Source organism: Seriola lalandi, unplaced genomic scaffold, assembly GCF_002814215.2.
Source record: "Seriola lalandi dorsalis isolate HSWRI2012SDOR001 ecotype SW California unplaced genomic scaffold, Sedor1 jcf7180002054580, whole genome shotgun sequence".
NCBI classification, from domain to species: Eukaryota; Metazoa; Chordata; class Actinopteri; order Carangiformes; family Carangidae; genus Seriola; species Seriola lalandi.
This window is the reverse complement of record NW_019525133.1, coordinates 1,647,861-1,672,667: the sequence shown is the minus strand read 5'-3', so window position 1 is coordinate 1,672,667 and position 24,807 is coordinate 1,647,861. Positions and strand designations below refer to the sequence as shown.

Sequence of the window (24,807 nt, the reverse complement as noted above, 5' to 3'; positions counted from 1 at the left end):
ATCCAGGGAATCGTTGAAATCAATCAAGTATTTTAAATAAAGTAAGGTTGGTGAACTATTTTACCATTTTTAACCCTCCACACAGCGACCAATGAGAGGCGGGAATCCTTTGGGGACCTGGCAGAAGTAACCCGCATCTGCTGATTTGTTTTCAAAGTAATACAGCCTACCATTCATTCATCATCACTGCACGTCAAAACCCAATCAATAAAAGCATTTCGTGGCCGAAATGTAGATAGGATTGGTTCTTGCTGTTGCTGTTTAAACTGCGCCGCTCCACACGCGCACCTCCCTTCCCTTCCCCTCTTCCCCACCTCTTCCCTCCCTCTGTTGCGCGCTCGGGGAGCTCAGTCTGATGGAGACTCCGGAAAGTCTCGCATTTCCGCGACAAAACCCAGGCGGCGTTTTTTTCAAAAATGGACAATGTTCATGCTGAGGATACGTCCACCGATCGCTTCATTTCACTCGGAGTTTCACACACAGACACCTGCCAGGTCGCTTTGATTACTGGCGGTCAGCGTGGCTCGTGAGCGGCTGCACGAGAGACGCCTGGATTGAACTCCAGTGTGAGTATCTTTGCTCAGACACATCATTGATTACAAGAAGATTTTGGGTAAGGTTAGGTTTTTGACAGCTGAATGCCCTTTGTGTACAATTATTTAAAAGTTCTTCATTCTCATATTCATTATTTGTGTGTTTTGTTACAAATTCACCTTATCAGTTTGTCTTATCATTAATCTGAAACGAAAAGTTGTGGTTCTCTGTTGTCAGACAACTTAGCAGAGTAGTATAGCTGTGTCTATGAATACACAGCTTGTCTCTGCAGCAACACCCAATAACAGCCTTAACTAAACCAAAACATTGAAAAAACAGCATGTGAATTTAATAAGATACAAAAATGAGCTCTAAAGTCCCTCAAAGTAATACTGTGTGTTTAAGTCTTTGCATTGCTTAAGAGTAACATTCTCCCTCACTGAACAGCTGCAGAATATCTCAGTGTCATGTCTCTGGGATGGGGGGTGGGGGGGAACTCCACCAGAGACTGAATCACGGACAGGACTGTGTTATGAGGCAAAGATAGAGATTTATATACACGCTCCTAACATCTTACGCATATCTTGTCATTATTATTCTGTTTATTGTAACCTAACAAACCGGAGCACTCTCTGTCAACATTTGAGATTCCCCTGGCTAATTCTTTCACTTATGCCTAAATGGTTTCTCTCATGCATCCCACCAAACAAGCCATGAAGTGATTTGTGTATTCTTTTTCCAGCTCATTGCAGAGGTTTGGATTGAAGTCTGGGGTGAGAGCTGGTGATGTTTGACATTTAGTTCATTCCCCTCCCTTCCCCATTTTAGTCTTTTAAAGGGGCTGCAGAGCAGAGGCCCTGACAGGTAGGCAGTTGACCTTTGGACAAGCCAGCCTCTCTGGACACTCAGTGGAGCTTCCTAATGACTAAAGTTGTAATTTATTGTTAATTAGAGGGAGACAGTGTGTAAGTTGTAGCACCTCTCCATGCCCTATAACTCTCCTGCACACACACAAGACAAACCCTCGCTCATGCTGCAGCACCCAGCCCTGCAGTTTGTCTGCTCTGCCGGGCAGGAAGGTTTTAGGTTGCCCCCCGAGTTTGTGGAACAACTGTCTGGAGCTGCTGAGATGTCAAAGCCATGCTTCTTTTGGCAAGGGCCGATGTTCGAAAAGGCTTAGGTAATGCAGAAAGTATGAGCGGGGAGAGGGAGAGCGAGGGAGCTGTACCATATCTGATTGTTTAGACTGGACTCTGGGGGTCCACCACAAATGGAAGAAAAGGATTCTATAACAGAGAGCATTAGGAATGTGGGAGGATTGCATGATACTCAAGTGTTTTGGCAACAGCTCCACATTCTATTTCAAGAGTTGGTTGGTTTTTAACCTGAGATGACAACGAGCCTCAGTAATGCAAGATTGGCTCTGCATTATTTCCAGCATGAGTAAGGATGGTTCACTGTAGTCCAACTTTTAAACTTCGTCAATTGTACAGAATATAAAAATATGTTAGTTTGCACTTTACGCAGGTCATTTTGACTCCTACTGATTTAGAAAACCAAGCATATTCTATTATGATAAAAATTTAGAACACTTTACTTTTAACTTCACTATTTAAATTTCATTTTCTATTTTATTAATTTTAATGTTGTATACTTAATGATTCCACCTGCAAATAGCTTAAAATGAACAGTAAAAGATCAAGTCAAAAATAACACTTTTATTAGCTGTGTACGTGCTGAAGCCTTGAATTAGATCCAAGATGAATATTTCCTCTCATTTATTAAAGCATTATAATGTGGGATCAGGCACAGAAGTCACAAGTGACTCATAAGATATCCTGCATTTATTATGTTCATGACATAATAATTACAGTCTAATGAGAAAGAATAAAAAAAAATAGATAAATGTTTTCACAAGTATGAACTTATTCCTTTTACCTCTTAACCTTTTAGATGCATTCTGAGTGCATGAACAGCTTTTGGCTCACAAGAGTTAATAAAAGAAATCCAACAAGTATACTCAAGCTGCTGCACGTCTTGGGGCAATGTTTTGTATGTGCAAACGGGATCTACAGTAGCAGGTCTCAACAAACAATCAAAAGCAGTGGCAGCTGAACGGCGCTGACAGGTTCTGTCTTCATGTGTTTTTCCTCAACATGATCAGAGGCCAAAGGCACTCCTGCTTGCAAACTCAAGAAGGTACATGTGTCGGCCGGGTTCGAGACGAACATGAAGCTTTGGTCACTGACCAAAGCCCAGCCAAGATTTTTCCCACTTTCTTCCCACTGATTTGACTAATCAGTGGGAAGAATCAGGTAGTGATCAGGCTGAGGGGTTAGCCTGCTCAGATGTAACTGGCAGGCTTTACTGTGATTCATCATCTTTTAGTAACTATAAAGAATAAGCACATGCCGTTTCATTGCCATCTTCAAATGGATTCACGATGTTCAACAATAACAATAATATCTACAGAACATTCAAAGTTTTGTTCAATCTCGTGTTAATAGCATTTGGTCCTGACACTGTAGTCCTAATGTTCATTTTGTAATCATGACAAAATATTCAAAAGTATTTTTGTAGTATTTCGAATAATGTAATCTGAAGGCCCCTGAGTACATTAAAGGATAATATGTAGTTGTAGTTTATTACAACTTTGGTTTTGGGTCTTTTGGTAAACCTTGTACTCACCAAGTTAATTGCTGAGATCTGGGATTAAAGCGTCAGATGAGGCAAGAAAGTCAAGCCGTCAGATGATCAAACAGGCTTTAAACAAATCCCCAGATTAGCCAAACTTATTCTGGAAGAGAGAGTAGGTGAGTGGTAGAATTATGACCCAAACCCTCTATTTCAAACATCCATCCCAATTTAACAAGCCCCCTAAAATAGTTTTGGCCTGTGGGGTGATTTTGACATTTTGACTACACATAGAATTTTGCTCACAACTGTAAAATTTGTGTAAACCAATATATACATTTTCTAAGTGCCACAAACACTCCCAACTGATTCCATCACAATAAGGTCCAATAAAAATGTATAAATATCGTCATATGAGCATTTTCATACCATTAATGTGTTTACAGAGTGGCGGTCTGAGTCAGTATATGTCATTGTAGTGATACCACTATGTTCATGTTCCCAATCTCACCAGTTATTTTGGTCAGAACAACTGATACAAGCAGTGTCCAAATCTCTGAAAATAAAACCCAAGTTGTAAAAATTGGAATTACCATCTGACGGCAGCTGCACTGCACTCAGCCTGACCTCAGATCCATCCCCTGTCTTCAGACCTGCCCATTTTTTTTATCCCTCACACTCACTAAACAGTAGGACAAACATTTCAGATGTTTTCTGATTCTTATGAATGTTACATCGGTTTCAAAGTGCTGCTAAACCAAACAACCTGCTGCTATAAGAAAAACATATGCATCCAAATATATACACGGATAAGCATTTACACATACGCAGATTAACTGAGGACCACATCTGCACTCCAGATGTCAAGGTGGACTGTGGTGACCTGTGTGATCAAGACAGACACCACTTTTAAACAAGAGGTTTAATATTTCTGGTACTTTTCTTAGCGTGCGTCTGTTTTATTCAGACTGTATTATTGCTTCAACAGCCTGCTTATTTAACAGATTAAGGAGTCAGATTCCTGTAAAGGCAAACATCATTCTCCAGTGACGAAAAGTCAACCTGCTGATCTTTTGTCTTAGTGGGAAAGAAAAAGGAAAGGAGGAGGACTAGTCTAGCATGTTGTTGTTGCCCACTTCCTGAGTTATTTGTGCTCTCATGGAGCTTTTTAGAATTCCTGCCAAGATTTCATCCATAATCTGACTGTGAAAACGGCCAGAGAAAATAAAATAAAAACTGATCTCTGAGTACCTGCCAGCTGGGAGTAATTCAATTCAATTCAATTTTACTTATAGAGCGCCAAATCATGACATATATGTACATTATCTCATGGCACTTTATACAGTAAGGTCAAGATAGTACAGTATTACTAAGAGATACCCAACAGCTCCCACCATGAGAAAGCACTTGGTGGCAGTGGAGAGAAAAAAAACTCCCTTTTACCAGGAGGAAATCTCAGAAAAAGAACCGGACTCAGTGTTGGCGGCCGTCTGCCTCGACTGGTTGGGTTGAGAAGAGTGAAATGGGGGAGAGATAGAACAAAGAGAGAGCAGGAACCAGAGGGGTTGTTATAATGGTAATAATAAACAGTGATACGTATAGGTGTAATAATGTTATTACTAATAACAGCAATTGTTTGTGGCCCTTCAAATTACTTTCAATTTTGATTTCTTTTCCATCCACATAGAGGAAGTTTTACTATTACTTTGTATCACATCCATCTTTGTTCGACTTCCCCATCTACAGGGAAGCTGTCTCATTGCCTTTTGTGGCATTGGTTTCTCTTGTGGCTCCCATTTTTGGGGAACTGGGATTCAGCCAAGTTCCAGTCACTGTGTACTGTACAAGGTCAGGATGTGTTTACATAGTTATAAACATGAAGACGTGATTAAAACCTGTTTCAGAAGAAGGCGAGAATTTGTGTATGTGTTGAGTGCTGACTCTTGGAACTGATTGTCTCCTCTCTTGAACTGATTTTGTACTGGAAATGAATCCTCTCAATTCGCTCCTCACATTTGTACAAGCCTTGTTTCATGCTAAGATTTCATAATGTTGCTGCTTGTCAGAGCTTTACAGCTGCATACAGCATGCAGCATTTTGTCTCTGGAAGAGCTCTGCAGAGATGCTGATTTTCATTTGCTGTTTAGTTGGTGTCACTGCTGCAGAGCCTGATTGGCATCATTTTGTCATGAAGGGTAGATAGAGGGGGATAAATGAGAGGGTGCAGGACAGGCAGACAGTATGTAATGAGCATGCCTTTCTTGTGCATGTAGTTTAGGGAGTATAGAGTTTTACACTTTCATGTAATGGCATAACCTGCACCCTATTCAACACCCCCAAACGATTTTGGTCAACAAAGCAAGTCAGATGCATAAAAGTCTGGCCTTTATCTGAAGGAGGTAGGACTAAATGGAAGCACAGAGAAGGAACAAGAGGTAGGCCTGTTGTTTAACAGTAGCAACAGTTCATATTTATCAGCAGCACAAAAGGTTGAATTCTCTGTCAGACATACAGCTGTGGAATCTGTGCAGCTGCGGCTAATTAAAAATAACGAGCTTCATGGTTTGTCCGTGCAACAGCCAAAAGCTACTGATATGTCGGACCTTTATCACACCTGAGCATATTGTCATTACGAATGAGTAAACATTGCATTTCATGATAGCCTTTGTGTGGTTCAACAGCCTCCAGATGAAGGTTAAAGACTTATTATCTTGAAAGTAAAGAAACTCATTTTCTCATTTACAGTTCTTCAGAGGGGTCTATTCTACAAAGTTTGCTCAAGAACTAATAATTAAAGCCACTATGTGCGGAATTAGCAAACGTCCATCATTGGCGCCCCTTGTAATACTATCAAAAAAGAGACTGTGGCAGAGAGCAGAAAAATATCTAGCTTCAGACTGCATCAGTTTAGATGTGTTAGCAGCCTGGGTGGCAATTTGGTATGTGGTGGGTTGGTCCATCTCTTTGGTTCAGACTGGAATGTCTCAACAACTAATGGATGGATTCCCATGAAATTGTGTAGATATGTTTGTGCCACCCAGAGGATGAATCCTACTCATGTATGTGGTTGACGTGTGGTTCAGAGTGAAATATCTTGACACATATTGGATGGCTTGTCATTAAAGTGGCTTTTAAATGACTTTTAAAGTCTTTTAAATCACTATCTATCACACAAGTAGCCTACATTTAGTGCTAATTAGCAAATGTTAGCATCCCAACATACTAAACTATGATGGTGAACATAGTAAATGTTAGATTTTTTAAATATCAAGATTGTAGGATTGTCACCACAAGCATATTAGCATGCTATGTTAACGTTTAGCTTAAAGTACCACTGTGTCCAAGAATGGCTTGAAATATGAGGTTTTATATAAGCTAAATAAAGTGGCTGCACTTGGTGGACTATGTAGAATATGACCATAGCCTGTGTTTTTGCAAGTAGGCTTGATGACATCTGTGTAATAAAAATTGTTAAAAATGACTGGAAAAAGATCAAGACAAAAAAGAAGTAAAAAGGAAAGAAAAAAGTAAACATTGGTGCAGGAGGACTACAGGGACTGGGTTTTCAAAACACTGAATACAACCTAAGGCATGGTTTTAAATTGTATTTTGTGGATTATGTCAAAACAAACAAATCAGTTATGTTTAGACAGGAGATCAAAACAGAGAGGAGTGGGATTTACTAGTCAATTAATCATATGCAAAAAGATCTTGCATCCTTGACCATGGTGTTAGAAGAAACACAGAGTCAATGAAATCAAATACCTTTACCCACTCAGCCTGAATAGATTCAATAAATTTTTATAGAAGTCTGCACATTAGCTCATGGAATATCTTGGCCAAACTTGATTTTGACCTGTGGATGGAGCAAGAGGAATACTCTGTGTCCAAAATAGAAAAAAAGTTAATCCATGTGGGACCACAGATGTGCTCTTTAAACTCTGTGGCAATCTGCCCATTAATTCCTGACATTTCCTTTCTACAAATGGGAAATCTTTGACTGTTCAGTGCCAATACCAGAAAGGTAAGGAGCTCACTGAAAATATAACCATTAATTCTCCGCGGTCCATCAATATCCAAGACAGCAGTAAATTTAGCCAGCAACAGTTGTAATATCTCGATTTGGTCCAAAGTGTAGGTTGGACCAAACAACTGTCTAAACATGACCACTCTAGGGGTTTGAAATCACTGTAGAGGTGAGATGAAATACAGTGTTTTTTTTTTTTTGTATGTATTATATGCATTTATTTCAGTATAGAAATGTGGCCAGTCTAACAGTAGGTATAGTTATCTTGCAGGATATAAAGTAATACAGAATATAAAGGACACAGAAGATAAAGATATATTGTCAGTACAGTAGCTGCATAGGAGAAAAAAGGAACACAACATACTGGTGGTTGGGTATATTTTAGATGTGGCTTATATTTACTGCACTGTACGAGGTGCTGGGTGAAATTACATCACGGCTCTCCACTTCAGAAAAAAGCAGCTTTGAGTCTACAAGATTTCAGATAATCTGACAAACAACATCAACCCAACACATTGCTACCAACAACATGAGTAATATCCCATTCTGGCTGTAATACCAGATCAGTCTTGACATTTTGTGCACTTAGAACAACAAAGACATGTAATGCAATGATGAATGCAGGTTTTTTATTTTTTATTTTGAGTCAGCAGGATTTTGTTGGTGGACTTTCACCTCAGTCAATCCCACCTGCTGTTTGCTTCCCACCACTGATCGATTTTTAGATCAAAGAGGTCTAAAGGCTGTCTCTTCTGCTCGTTCTCACACTATTTTTCTCACCTCCGCTGTTTCACTTCTCTACTTCACGCTTTACCCTTGACTCTCACTGTCCTCTTTATGCTCTGTCACATTTCCAAATCTCTCTCTTCTCTCACACTTTGAAAATTTTTGATCTAACCAGACATTAATTTTTAATGGGAATAATAGATTAATAGTTACTGAGAACAGAGAAGATAACAATTACCTGGAAATAAAGATATGCAGAGGCATGAGTAAAATGAGACCGCAGATATCATGTTCATTAATGGGATACTTTTTAAAACACAGCTAGAAAGGGCTTTGCACATCATTAAAAACCATCCAAACAACATCAAAATATGGAAGCACAAGACATATAAAGGAAAGGCAGGAATCAGGATTAGTAAGCAGCACCATTTGCCAATAACTATCAACTGCTATAGATGTCAGAGTTGTCTTAAGTAAGTGTTGTCATTGGCATTTTAAAAAGCCCACCTCCATCTACTAATATTTCATTAATTGAGGCCCTTAACACCTCAAGAAGGATCAAAAATAACTTCTTTGCCCAATCCCAGCGTCTGCCCATGTAAGCTTGCAGATATTGCCATGCATTCCTGATAAATCTGCAAGGGCTCAGCTGTCCCATTATGAAATCTGCAAGTGTGTGAGGGCTTTCTTGTGGACTTTTCAAGTCCTCTCAGTACACGTCCAGCAAGTCTGTACCGACGCAGACTTTAATAGAGTAACCCAACATTTATAACATTGTCGCAGCATTAAGACAGGGATCAGGGAAAGGTTGTAGGCATCAAGCAAGCACTGTGTTAGAGGACCACCCCACCATGACAGGATCATAATTTATGAAAATGTCTCAAAGGGATGATGATTTAGTTCTGCACCTCCATGAAGATTCATGACAGAGAGGACAAAACAACAACAACAATGGTCCAAATCAAAGCAGCAGAGGCCGAGATATCCTGACTTTTTTTCTTATTTATGCGTCAAGCTACAAAAACGCTGCACCCTACTCCTCCCATAATGCAACTTGACCATGTCTTTCATCGTCCTACTGTTTCCGCAGTTTGTAACGCAGGCTTTCTGATAAAAATGTGTTGTTTTTAAGCCCAGGTTGAGATAACTATGATGACATCACTATGACAATTTCAGGGTTATTTTTTCAGACTCCTTTCAGAGCGGCAGAAGACATGATTCAACTGTTTTTAAAGGGTAATAATCCTCACAATGACTAAACTGAAGTTGACATGTAAAAACAGTGGATGGCCCCTCTAATCTGATGTTACTCTGACAACTATTTTGTATATAAACAAACCATGAACAACAAAACTCCCTTTGCCTTGTGTAACATTTTGATGTCAGAAGGTGCGATCACCTCCTCTGACTGTTCCCTGTTGCAATCGTGCAGTTAGACTTCCTGTAAGCCTGTGAGGTTACAGTGCAACGTCTAATTCACAGTGTGGCCTAATAAATTTACTATCAGTGACAGCCTACATACGTTAAAGGAGACGCTTGCCCTACAGTTATGATGGCAACCTGCCAGTCACTCCCGTGGTTGTTTGTGCTATCTGTGTATTATTCAAATGGTTGCAAGCTGGTTTCTCATTTTGATGTTATCTACAATGACGAAGGTGGACAGATTTTTTTTCATTCTCTGAATTTACACCTTAATGATCTTAGTGTGAACATAGGTGTCACATAATTTATTTTTGTGGCTTCACTTTAACAGGTCCCTGTTGAGCAAGAAGTAAGAAAGAAAACACTGCAAAATTACAGAATGCTGCATGACGTTTGCTGGAACTGGAGCAGGATTTCATTTCCTGGTCCGGTGGGATTGTTAAATCTTACAAACTCTGCGACAAAAGAAAAATAAATATGTTACTGGCTGAGGACACGTTTTAAAAAACATTTTTACACTTTGATATTTGGAATTTACTAGCACTGGGCCCTTGGAATAATAAAGCTACTTTCTTATTATTCATGTGGCGTGGAAAGAAAACAACTTGCCACACTGTGTGCCCACCTGCATCAATAGTTAACTTGGTTCTCACTTTGAAAAACCTTGATGTTGAGAATTGTATTTTCAGGTTAACAAAATAAAGCTCTCAGCAGGCTCGTAGCTCACAGAGAATAATTGTGTATTTTCAGTTTCGAATTACAGAGTAACTATTATTCTGACCTTGAAAGTCTCTTAGTAGAGCTTGTCTTTGCATGGGCTATATATCCCTCATCATAAGGCAAGGGTTCTCCATACAACAGACCACACACACTCTGCAGCTGACCTCAAACGTTTTATAATTGACTTGTGCTATAGAGGGGAGTACGGTCTGAAATTCACAAACTGATGCCCCATAGGGAGAATAAAGCTCCCTCAAATACCCTAATATTAAAAATGTTCATACCACCTTTTGTGGAATTATGGGAGATGACTGAAATACTTCAAAAGGAAACTACACTGCTGCACTTTTGGTGAAAAGAAAACTGAAGTCATATTAAAAAAAAAAAAAAAAGGAATGCACCGTGTTTTAACAACTGTTTCTGATTTATAGGAGGCCCTGATGAAGACTGAGGAGCGTGTAAGAAATGAAGACAAATGATGACCTGCAGATTAAAAACTATAATGAACGGACATATCAGGGCACTCAACCGCCTGTAGGTGAAGCTTGAACTTTTTTTTTCTTCTTTTCCTGAGAGAATAATTTCCCAGCTCCTCGTTCTACATGCCTTCTCTGCTTCTATGTCAGTATGTCACTATCAGACTGCAAATATGGGAGCAACACCCAAAGGGACCACAATTGCAGCCTCCACGGCTTGCCCATGCCTGGGAACTATGGGAAAAGGCCTGTCAGGACGTTTTTTGACTTCAGGCATCCAAACATGCCTGAAAAACCGGATGCTAAGTGGGTACCCCTGTTGTCACTGACTAACCTGCGGAGCATCTCAAAAATTAGACTAGTCAGTTTCCTCCTGGGCTTGACAGTGATGTTCCTCATTATGGCTTCCTATATCCTGCCGTGGGACAAGAAAGGACTTTTGTTCACCCCTGCACCCTATCAGCTCAGACCTGTGGTCGTCCCGACGAGCACAGCAACGGCTGACGTTTCCCCTGAAAAGAATTTAATAGACATGAAAGTGCTGGTGAAGATCATCGCTTCCAAACTGGAATACACTCCCAGGAAGGTGCCTGATGAAAAGGACGTCATTGAAACGGACTCCCATGTAAGTCTTTGGAACAAAAAAAACGGTCTGACTAATTTTTGCTGTGCATCAGTAGACCAACTATGATAAAGGTTGTTTTCGTTCCTACTACTTCCAGGCTGCAATGACACAATGTTTTTACTCAACAACGACAAAAATATATTGGCAAATAAGGATTCAAACTACACTGGAAAATGTTAATAAGTGGCCACTATGATTGCTTTATTTTTTGTGTGGACAAATGTGAGTTGCAGGAGACTGACAAATGACTAACACTTTACAATCAACCCTGCAGTAAATGCCTGTTTGGTGAAGCTCATAATGACTAGTGTTTGTTGAGTCTGTCAGAGGTGTTGATTCAACTTCATGTTTTTAGAGCCAAAGGTTGTAGAGCTGTTAAGTAAATATCAGGTTACATGACTCAAGTGTTGCTAAGGGTCTACTGACTGCTGTTACTATGTGCTAATGAACTGTAATTCTCCTGCATTCGGTGTATGTTCTCATCATACTTTTCTACATTACCCCACATAATTTTGCAGTGTTTATGGAAAGGGCATCAGCAATTCTGGCTGTTACACTGTAAATCACAATTGCACGGGCTAGCAGCGTATGTGAGTCACTAAACCGAATACCAATTAGTGGGGCGTGTCAGCGTTAATCATGCTGTATGGTCAATCTAACAGAGTTTTCAAAGCAACATAAGGAAACTCACAGTCGTACAAACAGGCCAAAATGGTGATGATCCATGTGGCTCTACATTATGAATTCTTTGATCATTTTTATGGCATGAGAGCCTGTAACCAATGGCATACAGCGTAAAGTACATGAATTGAAGGTGAAACCAGCTCATCAGCCACCTTTCAAGCCCAGAGAGACTAAAGTACAATGTTGAAAGACCTCTTCTGTAGCTGCGAGCTTAGCAAGAATGACAAATCTGACAGTTTCAGCAATAATGAAAAGAAAATATGTCTCCAAATCACGATTTACCAAAGGCTTACAATATGCTCTACAGTGTTTCAATTATTTTGTTCCGTTTTGCTAATTTTGCTGTTTTCCTCTCTGCAGTTGTTCTCTGCAATTCCTCGCCATTTCCTGCCCAGCATCAAGAGCCCTTGCTGGTATGAGGAGTTCTCAGGTGAAATCAACACTGATCTGTACAGGAGGAACCTCTTTACTCTGCGCTCAAAGAGCTTCAAGACCATGTGTGACCACCTGAGGACCGACTTCCACCAGCACTTGTACCACAGAGACGGCAAGCAGTATCGTCTGCGCTGCTTACCGTACTTCTACATTATTGGCCAACCAAAGTGTGGCACAACTGACCTATTCCACAGACTGTTGCTACATCCGGAGGTCAAGTTCAACACCATGAAGGAGCCGCACTGGTGGACCAGGAAACGCTTTGGTAAGTATCAGGAGATGGCTGTTACTTTGTAATGTTTTTGATAACTTAGCCTAGTTTGTAGAGGTCAGCTAATGATTAATAGATGACTAATATTTAAATAAATACAGACAAAAGAAGATGGCAAGATGGTTTGGGAAATGTACTTATTTGCTTTCTTACAAAGAGTTCGATCAACACCACAATATGAACCTAAAACCAGGAGGTGGTAAAGGGGGGGTGGGGGGGTGGGGGTATTGTTAACTGCAGGAAGTGACTTTCCGAAGTGTTGTGGTCAACGTGAGGTTGAAAGTCAACCAGTGGAGAGTCAGGAAGTCACTGGTTCTGGCCAAGAAGTATGGCAACAACAACCATAGCAGCCCCCCGTGAAACCACAATTTGTTGTTTCACTCTTCTGTTTTTCTCCTGTTTAAACATCTGAGACGCACTGCAATGTGTTAAATAGTGAGCTTTAGCAGCAAACCTCACACGAATGACAGAAGTTACCTCGGAAAGTGGAAAATATGTTAAATTATGTGCTGGATGTGTTCTTTAGAGGTGCTGGCAGGCGAATTTTGTCATCCTTGGACAGAGCCAGGCTATCTCTTTCCCTTTTTCCAGTATTTATGCTAAGCTAAGCTAACCATATGGACAGATATGTGAGTGGTATCAATTTTCTCATCCAACTCCTGACGAGAAAGTCAATATTCCAATTCCCAAAACTCTGCTGTCTCCTATTTTAACACAGTTAAGACAGTTGATCATTTAAACTGACCTTTTCCTGTCAGCTTGATTTTATTGTTGAGTCTTTTTTTCTTCCCTCTGGTTCAGATTATCGTATCAGTCTCGTTAGGGTGTTCGTTCAATGTACCTCAATGTAGGAATACTTAAGGAATTATTATTTTTTTAACCACACAATTCAAAACATAAATTTGATTCAGGATTCAGAATCAAAATTATTAACACATCTTTTATAATTCAACAGTACCAAAAAAAAAAAAAAAAAGCAAGCTAAAACAAGGTTAAGCTAAACTACTACCACTGGCTATAACAGAGGACCTTCTGCAGCTGCTTCGTGATAAAAGGCTTCATTAATTCTCTTCCCTGGAGGCTTTTTACTGTGAGCTGCCTGCAGGAAGTGGTGTGCAATGTAACACCATATGTAAATGTGTTCGACACTTTATAATGTATTGTACAACTACTGTACTGGGTCTATTTTGGGCTTGTTTGCCTGTAAGTAATCGCTGTATGTTTGCTGTTTGTATGTTGTTTATGCATGCAACTACTTTGCAAAATGGAGTCAAATTCTTGTTAATCTGCATTTAGACTGTCTATTAAACTAATTTTATTGTGATGAAATATATAAATAAGATAGAATGAAAGTCATTTTGGTGTACCTCGGGCTGCAGGTTATATCCGTTTCAAAGATGGCTTCCAGGAAAGTTTTCCTGTGGAAGATTACCTGGATCTGTTTGACTTGGCAGCCAAAAACATCCAAGCAGGAATCAGTGGAAATTCATCTGGAGACCACAGCGCACTCCAACTCATAACAGGTGAACACATGTCAAAGTGTTTGTGCGTGTGTGGGTGGGTATGATTTGGTATTGTTAGCGTTCATTGTGCATCAGATGGAAGAATCTCTTGCCTTTATAGTTTTCATTTGCTATTTTGTGAGGATCTTTGAAAAGCCAGACAATTGGATCCTGACCATGATTCAAATTACGGGTCCACTTTGTCCTTTTTACTTTATTGCCAGACCTCGCTCATTTAGGCTCTGACCTCAGTCGCATTACTGTGCTCATGTGAAGTGCTGGAGGGAAATACCATTCACATTCTAGATATTATTCTAAGAGAACAGCGTAGTGTCTTTAGAAGTGCACAGAGAAACTCATATGCCTTTGGGTGCTGTTGTACATCTGAAATTATTAATGTGGTTGGTTTAAAACTTTGTTCACCTGGGCCTGGCTCAGAGAAACAGGAGAGAACAACCACTAATAAACATTTTGCATTCACAGAGTGAAGTAGTATTGATCTTTTGAAGGGCAATATTTAACATTAGTTGGTTTTCTAAAGTGTTTTTATTTGTTTTTGTGAAGTTTTGCAGTGAGGAAGGCTCTGCTAAATTGGCTTTGGTTCCTGAAGCGGAAACAAACCATGATTTGGATTTTGCATGGGTACACATAATAAATTACACAATTCATTTTTTTAAACTAAAACATTCAAACTAAACTGTTGCAAAGCTGCTCTAGCATGGATGTGTGAAGCACAATGTTCCCATATAAGGAAAGTCTTTATAACATCTATTTTGGCCTGAAATTCTGCTCAACTTTGCCACACTAAGCCTGCGTGTATGTACTGCTTGCTGCATTTCTAATGAGCTGTTGTTACCTGAGGTAATGCTAAGTCTGTCAATGTCTTGACAGGTGAAGCCAGTGCATCCACTATGTGGGACAACCAGGCCTGGAGCTACCTCCATGAAAACAGGGAGGATACAGAGCCCCCGTTCCTGGCTCAGGACTTCATCCACTCAGTCCAGCCTAGTGCAAAAATCATCATCATGCTTCGAGATCCATCAGAGAGGTACTGCAGTGAAATCCATCTTCACATCTGTGTTTATAGCTACAGATGTGAAAAAAAATATGAAAACAAATTTGTTTTAAATCAGAGCTCCTATTACATTTGTGCAACTGGCTCACAGCTCTGCTTCACTCTGTTCCCAGGCTTTATTCTGACTACTTGTACTTTAAGATGGCCAACAAGTCAGCAGAAGACTTCCATCTGAAGGTCGTGGAGTCTGTACAGTTGTTTCAATCATGCCTGTCTGAGAGGTCACTTCGTTCTTGTGTCTACAACACCAGCCTCTCCAACGCCATGCCGGTTAGCTGAAATGATGTTCTCACTTTTAACTGCCTTAACTATATTTAATTATACCAAACAAACACCTGATTGCTACTTTGAGTATTTCTATCTGTCCTGCAAGTGGTTGTAAATGGATGCAACTGCACTAAAGTGCTTCCCATTAAGTGCAGGGAAAAATATCACCTCACTGCCCAGAGTCACTTCAGAACCTTAAGCATATATCCTGTCAGGCAGCGCTCAGTCAGGAATACAATGAGTTATGAGCTCTGTCGGTCGGTCACCTCTAACCACAACCTGTAGGTGACAGCACTATTATCCTGGGAGATAAACTGCAGTAAAATCAGCAGTAAAATCAGCAATTGGCTTGGCCTTCAAGCACAAGAAGACAAACAGATCTAACAAAAACACAGAAAAAACAGAGTGTTTGTTTACATGCCTCTTCTGTTAAGTGTCACTCTTACTTGTGAAAGACAGCAATGGCTTAGTTTCAGCGGGGGCGGTGTTGTGCTCTGGTGCCCTCTTGAGGACTCATAGTGTCTGTGCATCTGGATTAAATACTACAGTGTCTCACTCTTAATTTTACCAATCAAAGAGGAATTAAACTGACTTCATGAATGACTCACTGTTTGTCTCGGTTTGACATACTTTTTTTTTTTTAAAGCATATTCCTTTCACATTATAAACAAATTTCATTTTTTTTTCTACTAAAACTTTTTTATACAAATCATGAGCCGACAGTTTAAGTTTCTATATACTGACTACACTGAAGAGTTGAGCGCAAGTGTTTTCATTGACGGCTTCACCAGTACTTTGAATACAAATAATTTGATCTCTGTAAACCGGGTGCATAGTTGTCTCATGTTGCTTTGAAAGCTCATATATCAAGTATTGATTGGAGAAGTTTGAATATGATTAAGTTACTTTAAAACAGGAAATGGGAAACAGCAGTTAACAAATGAGGTTTGATATATTCTACATTTTATCTATTGTCAACAAATCATGTGAAAAAGACCTAAACCAACAAACTTTATGTGGCACTCAAAGCCATTCTTTCTATTGTAGATGTAAATATTTAAAGATGAATCAGGAATACATATATTTCATTTTTTTAAAAGGATTAATAATTTCCTAAATAAGCCAATAGGCCACTGTACATTTCCACAAAAGTTACACAAACAGGAGTAAATTGTGCATTTCTTACTTCCGATTTGGATTTGCAAGTATTTACAGCATTATACTGAAGGAACATGTTTTTCATATTTGGGCAACTGTGAAGGTCTATGGCATAGAGGCATAAGCTATATCAGGCTTTGTATAAACAGAATACTTCGTAGATGGGTTCATTGATGTTTTTGTGTTTTCAGTGGATTTGTTGACAATAAAAAAAGGATTTCACCAGCTTTATCCTTTAAAGTCCAATTATATTTGTTGTTTACATAATTTTGTCTACCCCCTGTTTGTCTGCTATTGACTTTGACAAAACAATCTCACCACAAGAGATTTATGATGTTGACGTGTTTTTATTTTTCGCCACAGGTGAGGCTAAATTTGGGGATGTACATCGTCTTCTTACTGGACTGGCTGACAGTTTTCCATAGGGAGCAGATTCTAGTTCTTCGGCTTGAAGACTACGCAGCCAATCTTAAAGTTACAATCAAGAAAGTTTTTGATTTTCTGAGTGTAGGTACGTATCCAAAAAGCTACAATAACATCTGTCAGAGTGACATACTCTTTGTACATTCAAATATTGTAAATATCAGGAAAACCTCAAGCTCTCACGTCTGTATAATTTTTAAGGTCTCATACATCAGCTTGTGTCCCACTTCCCTGCAGGTCCACTGCCGAAGCAGGTGGAGGCAGCACTGACCAAGCGACCCATGTCTAACACCCGGCGGGTGGCAGACAGGAACCTGGGTCCTATGCTTCCAGCCACTGGAGACCTCCTCAGGAAATTTCACCAGCCCTTCAACCATAAACTTGCCAGTGTGCTGGACAACAAGGCCTTTCTCTGGAGTAACACCTGACCGGGCATGAGCACGGATGAACAGTGGATGGATGTGAATGAACAACCAGAGGAAGAAGCTAAAGCGGGAACGCTTATTGAAAGAAATGTGGGAAAAGTGGAAAAACACAGGTCTATAGTTGTATATGGAATTTTATGAAGTGTATGGGCGTTGTTTGTTTGGGATTTGTGATATTTATTTTCATTTGAAAGAGTCAGTGACTCACCAAATCAAGATGATAATAAAATAAACTGAATTTGTGTTTTAATTTGATGATTTTACAATGTTGAAAAACAATTTTACCTCTGCAGATTGTAACTCCATAAAACACACTGTTACAATCACCACAAACTTATCAATCTACACCTCTTAATAAAATCTTCAGGTATATACTGAGAAAGCAGCCATTTTTAGAACAAAGCCAGACTTAAAAGATGCATTAATGACAGGCAGGCATGATCTTTTCAGAGGAGTGGGCATGGGGTCAAGAAGGCATGTGGTAGACCTAGAATTTCTAATAAGGTTAGTTATATACTGCTCATAGACAAAGCCAAAAAACAGCTAATGGAGTAGAGAAGGGGTAGTGATAACATTAAATTTCATGGACATGTTAATAACAAAATATTTCCTCTTTGGCACCGCTCCAGCTGGTTGCACCCTAAGGTCGCTACCACAGTCCAGAGCCGGGCTGAGTCACCACTATATTAGTGTCGGCACTTTCAGAATTAATAGTACAGTAAAGCATAGTAAATCATGAGCAAAAGCTGCTGAGAACGGTAATTACTGTGTTCCTATTGTGATATTATAAATAATGCCTCATACATACTGGACGCTTCAGATCCATGTCACTGTGAGGGAGTAGTTCAGCTCCCAGGTGGTGCTCAGGTACAGATTATAGGAGGAGTAGATCTTATTGTGGTGGTTGACAGAAATTAGACATAATGTTCATGTTCAGGGATTAGTCACTAGAGGGCAGTTAAACACAGATAATAACTCCAGTAGTTCAGCATCCATGTGTCATATGCAGGATATGCCCATACAGAAATATAAATTGTGTTTTCCTTTTCAAGTTATGGGGATTTCATTCACAGTAAGCTATGATTAAGTGCTGATGGGTACATCTTCATGGTTGCTTGATGCTTGTATGGCACATTAAACAAACCAATCATAATCAAACCTGAGGAAGTGAGGGTGTTTACTAATATAGTCATACCAGATGAACTCAATCTCCCTGATGACCTGGCGTCAGACTAAACCCCACAATCAATTTTCTGCAGGTAATTATAGTAATTAAATGTATTTGCAATCAGTCATATACACAGAAAATGACAAACGCAAAATTTAATTCTAATTCTTAAGGAGTGCAATGCAAATACACCCATCTGGTATAGGTATACATCCACATACGTAAACATATACGGAGTTGAGATGTTTATAGATGTGCAAAATGAAGATTGTGGGAGCAACAATTTTGTGTGCAGGCACCCTGAAACATTTATTAAAGGAAGAAATGTTCATTTCTGCTGTTTCTACTGAGAGCAAAACAGACTGAATGCAATTTTTTTGGCCTTCACCCAGAAACTCATACATTCAATTATTTTTTTATTTTGTTTATTAGAAAAAAAGACAGTCAAATTGTCATTAAATGCCAGAGCCCCGGAAATTGTAATTCGCTTGAGCATTACAAAATATAGAGTCAAGAGAGTTGCAAAGCAGTAGTGATAAATGCAGATGAAATAAAACTATTTTAGCTTCATATTTTTGCAATTCATCCACAGTTTCTGTCATGGAAAAACAACACTGTATCTAGTTTAGTGAACTGGCTTTGCATTTCTTATCTTTGAAGACTAAATTGCTTTCGGTTTAATTAAAATTACTGTTGCATTATGTTGCATCAAGTGTATGAAATACTGTCAGAGCTTTGCTTATTTAAACTACTACTTTACATGGACGAGTTGCTTATGTAAACACTTTTCTACATTTGTGTCATTATTCACTGTCATTCGAGAAAATTACATCTCTTATCTGCGTCTCACTCGATGGATTGACTACCTATTAATGCCATTCAAATTATAAATCACATCTTCCCTTTGTCACCGTCAACATGCACTTATTGAGGAAGGGCAATCACAGATCAGAGATTGAGGAGGACCTGTTGAAGAGAATCACCTTGTTTAGCTATATGATTATGTGCATTTACAATGTGATTGGTCTCATGGATGACAACGGTCTCAGGAGCCACAGGGCTGAAGCACTGCTGCTTTGTTCAGAGAAAGGTAGTCAGGCACGGCTGATTGCCCTCTTCATTTGATATTGATGGTAATCCTCTCCAGGATTTTCAAAAGGCGCAAGAAACCAATAAGGTGTCTTTTGACATACCTTCATTTTGTCAAGGACGCAAGACGTTTGATTGTGTGCACATAAGACATCAGATTGTGCACATGGGCGAGTGTGTGTGTGTGTGTCTGTGTGTGTGTGCGCACTATTTTAGGAGCTAGGATGATGCGAGAGTCAACTGAGCACCTATGGCTTTTGCTTGCATCATCCTTTTTCACACCCAGTTTCACAGTTTCAACATTCACACCTGAATTGACGAGAAAAACCACCATCATCATCATCATCATCATCATCATCATCATGTACTGTCCACTGAGCAGCTTCACTACAGCAGTCTAATCCAGCTATGGGGCCATTACTGATGGCCAAAGGACAGTCATTTATTATCTGGACCTGGTGAGCTTGGCAATATAAAAACTTTTGTCATAATACATTCAGTTTTTTCAATTTCAGACCTCCTGAAAATGGACACTCATATTACTTTACCAGCCAACTGCAGGCAAGAAAAGTGACATGTCTTTCTTCTTGCTCAGTTTTCTTGATAGCACAATGTCTAATCCTACTGATGAGAAGTTTCTTCCGTTTTTGCTTCTGCTTGTTTTTATTTTCTCTGACTATGCATTGGCTAGTTGTGAGATGGTTGCCGATTTATATACACCTTTTCAGCCAGTACTGTTACGTTTTACTTCTATGTGTAGTTACAACATATAAATATTAATAAGGACCAAAATAAAATAAAAACTGAGCTGATATTTCTTTTTATTGACTTTTACTGATGTGTGAGTTGTTTCTGTGCTTCTGTTTTTGCCATGCTCAAGACTTAACCAAACTGTAGCATAATAGCAAAATAGAATAGGAAAAGAATAGATCTTTATTGTCATTGCAAGTACAATGAAATTAGGTTTTGCAAGTTCCATATTCATGACATAAAAAAATAAATAAAAAAAAAGACAAGGAAATAAGGTAGAAATAAACAATAAATAAGGTTTGAGGATATTTTTCACTGATTACATCTGTCAGTTGGCAGTACAGTAAGTTTTATTTATTTATATGGTGTTTATTTCAATTCTTTTTACTCATTTAAACAAATTTCCAGCCAGTTCGTGAATTCACTGGTAATGTGTAACATCTCCGACAGGGTAGTCTAACCCTTGGGACCTGTTTTGACTTTGTGATAATGATTTTTTTTAAAAATGAAGTTCATGTGATGAATATATATTTTTCTTTTTTTCATACACTGTATCTTGATTCACACATCTGATTTTCTGCTTAAAAATTGTGCTGCTTGTTTTTTTGTGGCACTTCTGAACAGCTCATCTGTGATGAACAGAGGTAAATTAGGCATGTTGGGGAGGAAAAAGGCAATTGAAGCTTTGGAGCATCCTCAACTCATTGATTGGTGAATCAATGGAGAACACAATGAATAAAAAATCATTAGCCTAGACCTAGAGATGCTCAAAGCTGCTGAAGGAAATAGATATAATGGAAGGAAGAAAAAGAGAAAGAACATACTAAGATATTATTAGAAGAGTATTTTAACGCTGTTCTTCAACAAAGTTTAAAAAGTCCACAGCTCAATGATGACAAGGATATAAAAATAGAATGTGAGTAAAAAAAAAACATAACAGTGTTCATGATAGTTTGAGGTAAGCACACTAATGTCCTATATCACGCATCTACGATTATGTTGACATCAGCTGTACTGAGAACAGCAAACTGCGCACATCTGGCTCTATGATTCGGACAGTACTCAGCCCAATTAATCCAATTATATGACGGTTCATCTCTATTCTGATCAGTCTCAAACCTGTTTCAGACCTGAATCATTCTCATAATTGTAACATTCTTTTAGAGATTCATGGCTAATTTGTTGAATAGGTCCATGATTACGACTTACGATTAAAATACGTCCTCTGTCATTACATTAATCCTTAAAAGACAGTCTTGAGATCTTAATGATTTAATTGAAACGAGTAAGAAAAAAAGACAGCTACTATTAAAGGAACATTTCGTCAAATTCCCTCTTCACATTAGTCATAGATGTGTCATGTGGAATATCCTGGTTTACTTCTGCCATGTTGATGTTAAAATACATCACTATGTGACAAAATTAAAGAAAGTGGAAGATCTACAGTAAGGCTGTTAGAGTTGAATGACTGGCCAGATAGTTGGCAGATGCAACTAAAAACCATAAATGCAACTTCTCTAAAAAAAAAAAAGCACAAGACAATATGAGCCAACACAAGACTTAGGGAAATATCTCGATACTCTAAATCCCGCTACCACACTCGCCTTTGATAAACCCATCTCTAACATTAACCCCAGAACTCACTAGGCGAACGAAGCCTGAAGGAAAAAAAAGTCCACCTTAAAACAGAATTTGTATTGTGCTATTCTATTGATTTTGGACAATAAGGTCAGTGTCTATGAAAATATAAAAATCCCCCTCAGGTTGAAATCAGAGCATCAAGACGTGAATTGATGATGTTCTCAGGCAGCATTTTTTTCTGTAATGGTCGACTGATACTGTGTTAATGACCAACTCCAGAGGCTCAGTTCAGTCAATAAAATATATGTTCAACTCGACAAGCAGCAGCTTGCAGGTGGTCAGTCATTATAAATGAAGAAATTGGGAAAACTTAAATTAAGGGGATGAAATATTATACCCAATGTAAATATTACATCCAAAGGAATTTAATTTGAATTAGAAATTAAAACTAAAGAAAAAACAAACAACAATAACATAAAATATATGTAATATTTTGTATATTTTGTTGAACCAGCTATGTGTTGCAGAGGCATACTGTACATCTTCACTCTGTGTGTATCCGTTTCATCGTGACCACCCACCAGCAGCAGCAACAACAACCAGTTACATCCAAAGGCGGCATGTCACGTTTAGACAAACAGAGTAAAAGAATGATAGATGATAAATCTCTGTGTACTACTGGGCCTGAGCAGAGGCAATCAGTCATTGTTGAGCTGTGCTATTACTTCAATTTCAGAGAGAGGAAACTCATCCTGCTATCTCATTTGATGGCACAATAGAAAGGCCAACTGCTGGGACTCGGTTTATTTCATTCTGGTAACAATGTGAGAAATGGTACTTTTTTGTGTATCATTTTCTTCCATGTCAGTGTGGCAAAGAAAATATGCACAATGTGTACAAAGCCCCACATGTGTACACGTACAGCAGGGCTGTGCAAAGACCTTTAAAAGGGCAAGTGCTCAAAGTTAAAAAGCTGCACATGCAACAAGATTTTAAAACACTATACATCAACATAATTTACAGCAAACCTGTTGAATTATAGCAACCCATACTCATGAACCACAGTACACATAGTTCTGTGTTTTGTGGGATTCAGTTTAGATTTTTCACATTTGCTCACTTCTGTCAAAGTATTCTCTGCTGATAAGAGTGGTCCACTGAAACTCTGTCAGTAAAAGGTTATACAACGGAACTGAGAAGGTTTATCAATCAAGGTGGATGTGGCATGTGTTTTTGTGCTTTGACAACGTGTCACTCAAAGACTGCAGATAAAAGACATTTGATGTCCTCAGAGGGCTGAACAGTGGGTCACACCAAGGCAACTGACACTCTGTTATTCAGGCATCATTAGTCCTATCGGGGTACTACCTCAAAAATAGTTCCAGTAAAGTTTTATCCACGATTCCAAATCAGACTTCTGAATATCAAAAACATGTAGGTTGCAAAGTGAGAAAAACAATTCAAGCATGTGTGTGCCGCATCCGTGTATGTGTCAATATCAATCATCATCAATATAAATGACCTGAAATGCAATGATTGTCTCTTTTGTGATGTGATAATGTGCTAAGTTGCGAGTCAGATTTGTATGACATATGAATCTTTTGCTGCTGTTTTTATTATTTCATGTTTGCATTTATATTTTGAAATTTGGTATTGACAATTATTAAATCTGAATGTATCCCAATTTATGCCCAGGACAACTTAATAACATTAAACCCCCCTTTTTATATAAAAGTCCTATACTGTGAAGACAACTTCTAAGATCCTGTGTCTTATTAAAAAAAAAAATCCTATGGAAATGCTCACAGTGTGTTGTCTTTTTCTTGCCTCGTGATTAACAAGTACATCAGATCAGGTAGAATTTCTCCCATAAACATGCTAGCATACATATCTTCATTTTTCTCTTTTCTTATTAGTGTGAGATGTCGCCAGCAGACCAGGAGAAATGGATGAGGGGCCTCTATAGTTTACAGCAGGAAATTATGTTTCCCTTATGTCAGGTTTAATGTCATGCCAGCCCCATTATTCCCTTTCCTTTTTAACTCTCCCATTACATGTCCACACAAACACGCACACACGTTCACACGTGTGCTAATGAGTGTCCACTGTTGTCAGTGATGATGTTGATTGTATTTACTGAGTGAAGACTCATTGGTGTGTGTGTGTGTGTTGCATGTACACAACCACCATTAATACTCCATAACCTATTACCGTCCACTACTGTAGTCAGTACTCTCCAGCCATAGACAGTGGCTATAATATAATGCAGAGAGTGAATTATACAATGACAATTAGGGGCGGTCAACTTTATCTGCGGGGCGAAGGGGAACCCAGTACAGTGCAGGCGTATGCTTCAGTGAACTGAAGTGTTACAATCCTTACAGTATCTTGCTTCTTTAACTGAGGCTGTCAAATGCAGTAGAGCAGAAAGTATATTATGAAATGTAATGGAGTGGAAGTATATTATAGGATAAAAGGGAAATACTCAAGTACAAGTACCCCAAAATTGTACTTAAGTAGAGTCATTAGAGTGAATGTACTCAATTACTTTCAACCACTGCTACTCAAATTACTTACAGCTTAAGTAACATGTATTTCAATATTGTTCAATTACCCAACAAGGTAAAACAAACAAAGGGGTGCCTCTTAAAAGTCTAACATCAAAAAGGTAAAAATGAGCTAAACCTAAACCACCACAGCCACAAAAGGCTATTAAAATGAAACGATAAACATATTATGTCAAAAAAGCATTTTTACAACAACTGATCCCCCATTGTCTCACTGCTCATGACTGAGCACCAGAGTTTGCTAAAAT

At 38.8% G+C, this 24,807-nt stretch overlaps 1 protein-coding gene across 3 annotated transcripts; it reads left to right on the top strand.

Moving 5' to 3' along the window:
* Positions 1 to 330: 330 nt before the first annotated feature.
* LOC111663760 (carbohydrate sulfotransferase 15-like) lies at positions 331 to 17,654 on the top strand. 3 transcript variants are annotated; one of them, XM_087177101.1, is made up of 9 exons: positions 331 to 566; positions 9,112 to 9,157; positions 10,495 to 11,164; positions 12,209 to 12,548; positions 13,934 to 14,077; positions 14,948 to 15,104; positions 15,245 to 15,401; positions 16,920 to 17,067; positions 17,217 to 17,654. In XM_087177101.1, exons 3-9 carry the CDS (start codon positions 10,691 to 10,693, stop codon positions 17,405 to 17,407), a joined length of 1,611 nt encoding a protein of 536 aa, XP_087033227.1. In that variant the 5' UTR covers positions 331 to 566; positions 9,112 to 9,157; positions 10,495 to 10,690; the 3' UTR covers positions 17,408 to 17,654. The 3 variants fall into 3 exon arrangements, with proteins under 3 accessions (XP_087033227.1, XP_023273836.1, XP_087033226.1); XM_023418068.2 differs by lacking the exon at positions 9,112 to 9,157; XM_087177100.1 differs by lacking the exons at positions 331 to 566; positions 9,112 to 9,157 and adding an exon at positions 7,056 to 7,192.
* Positions 17,655 to 24,807: the final 7,153 nt, after the last annotated feature.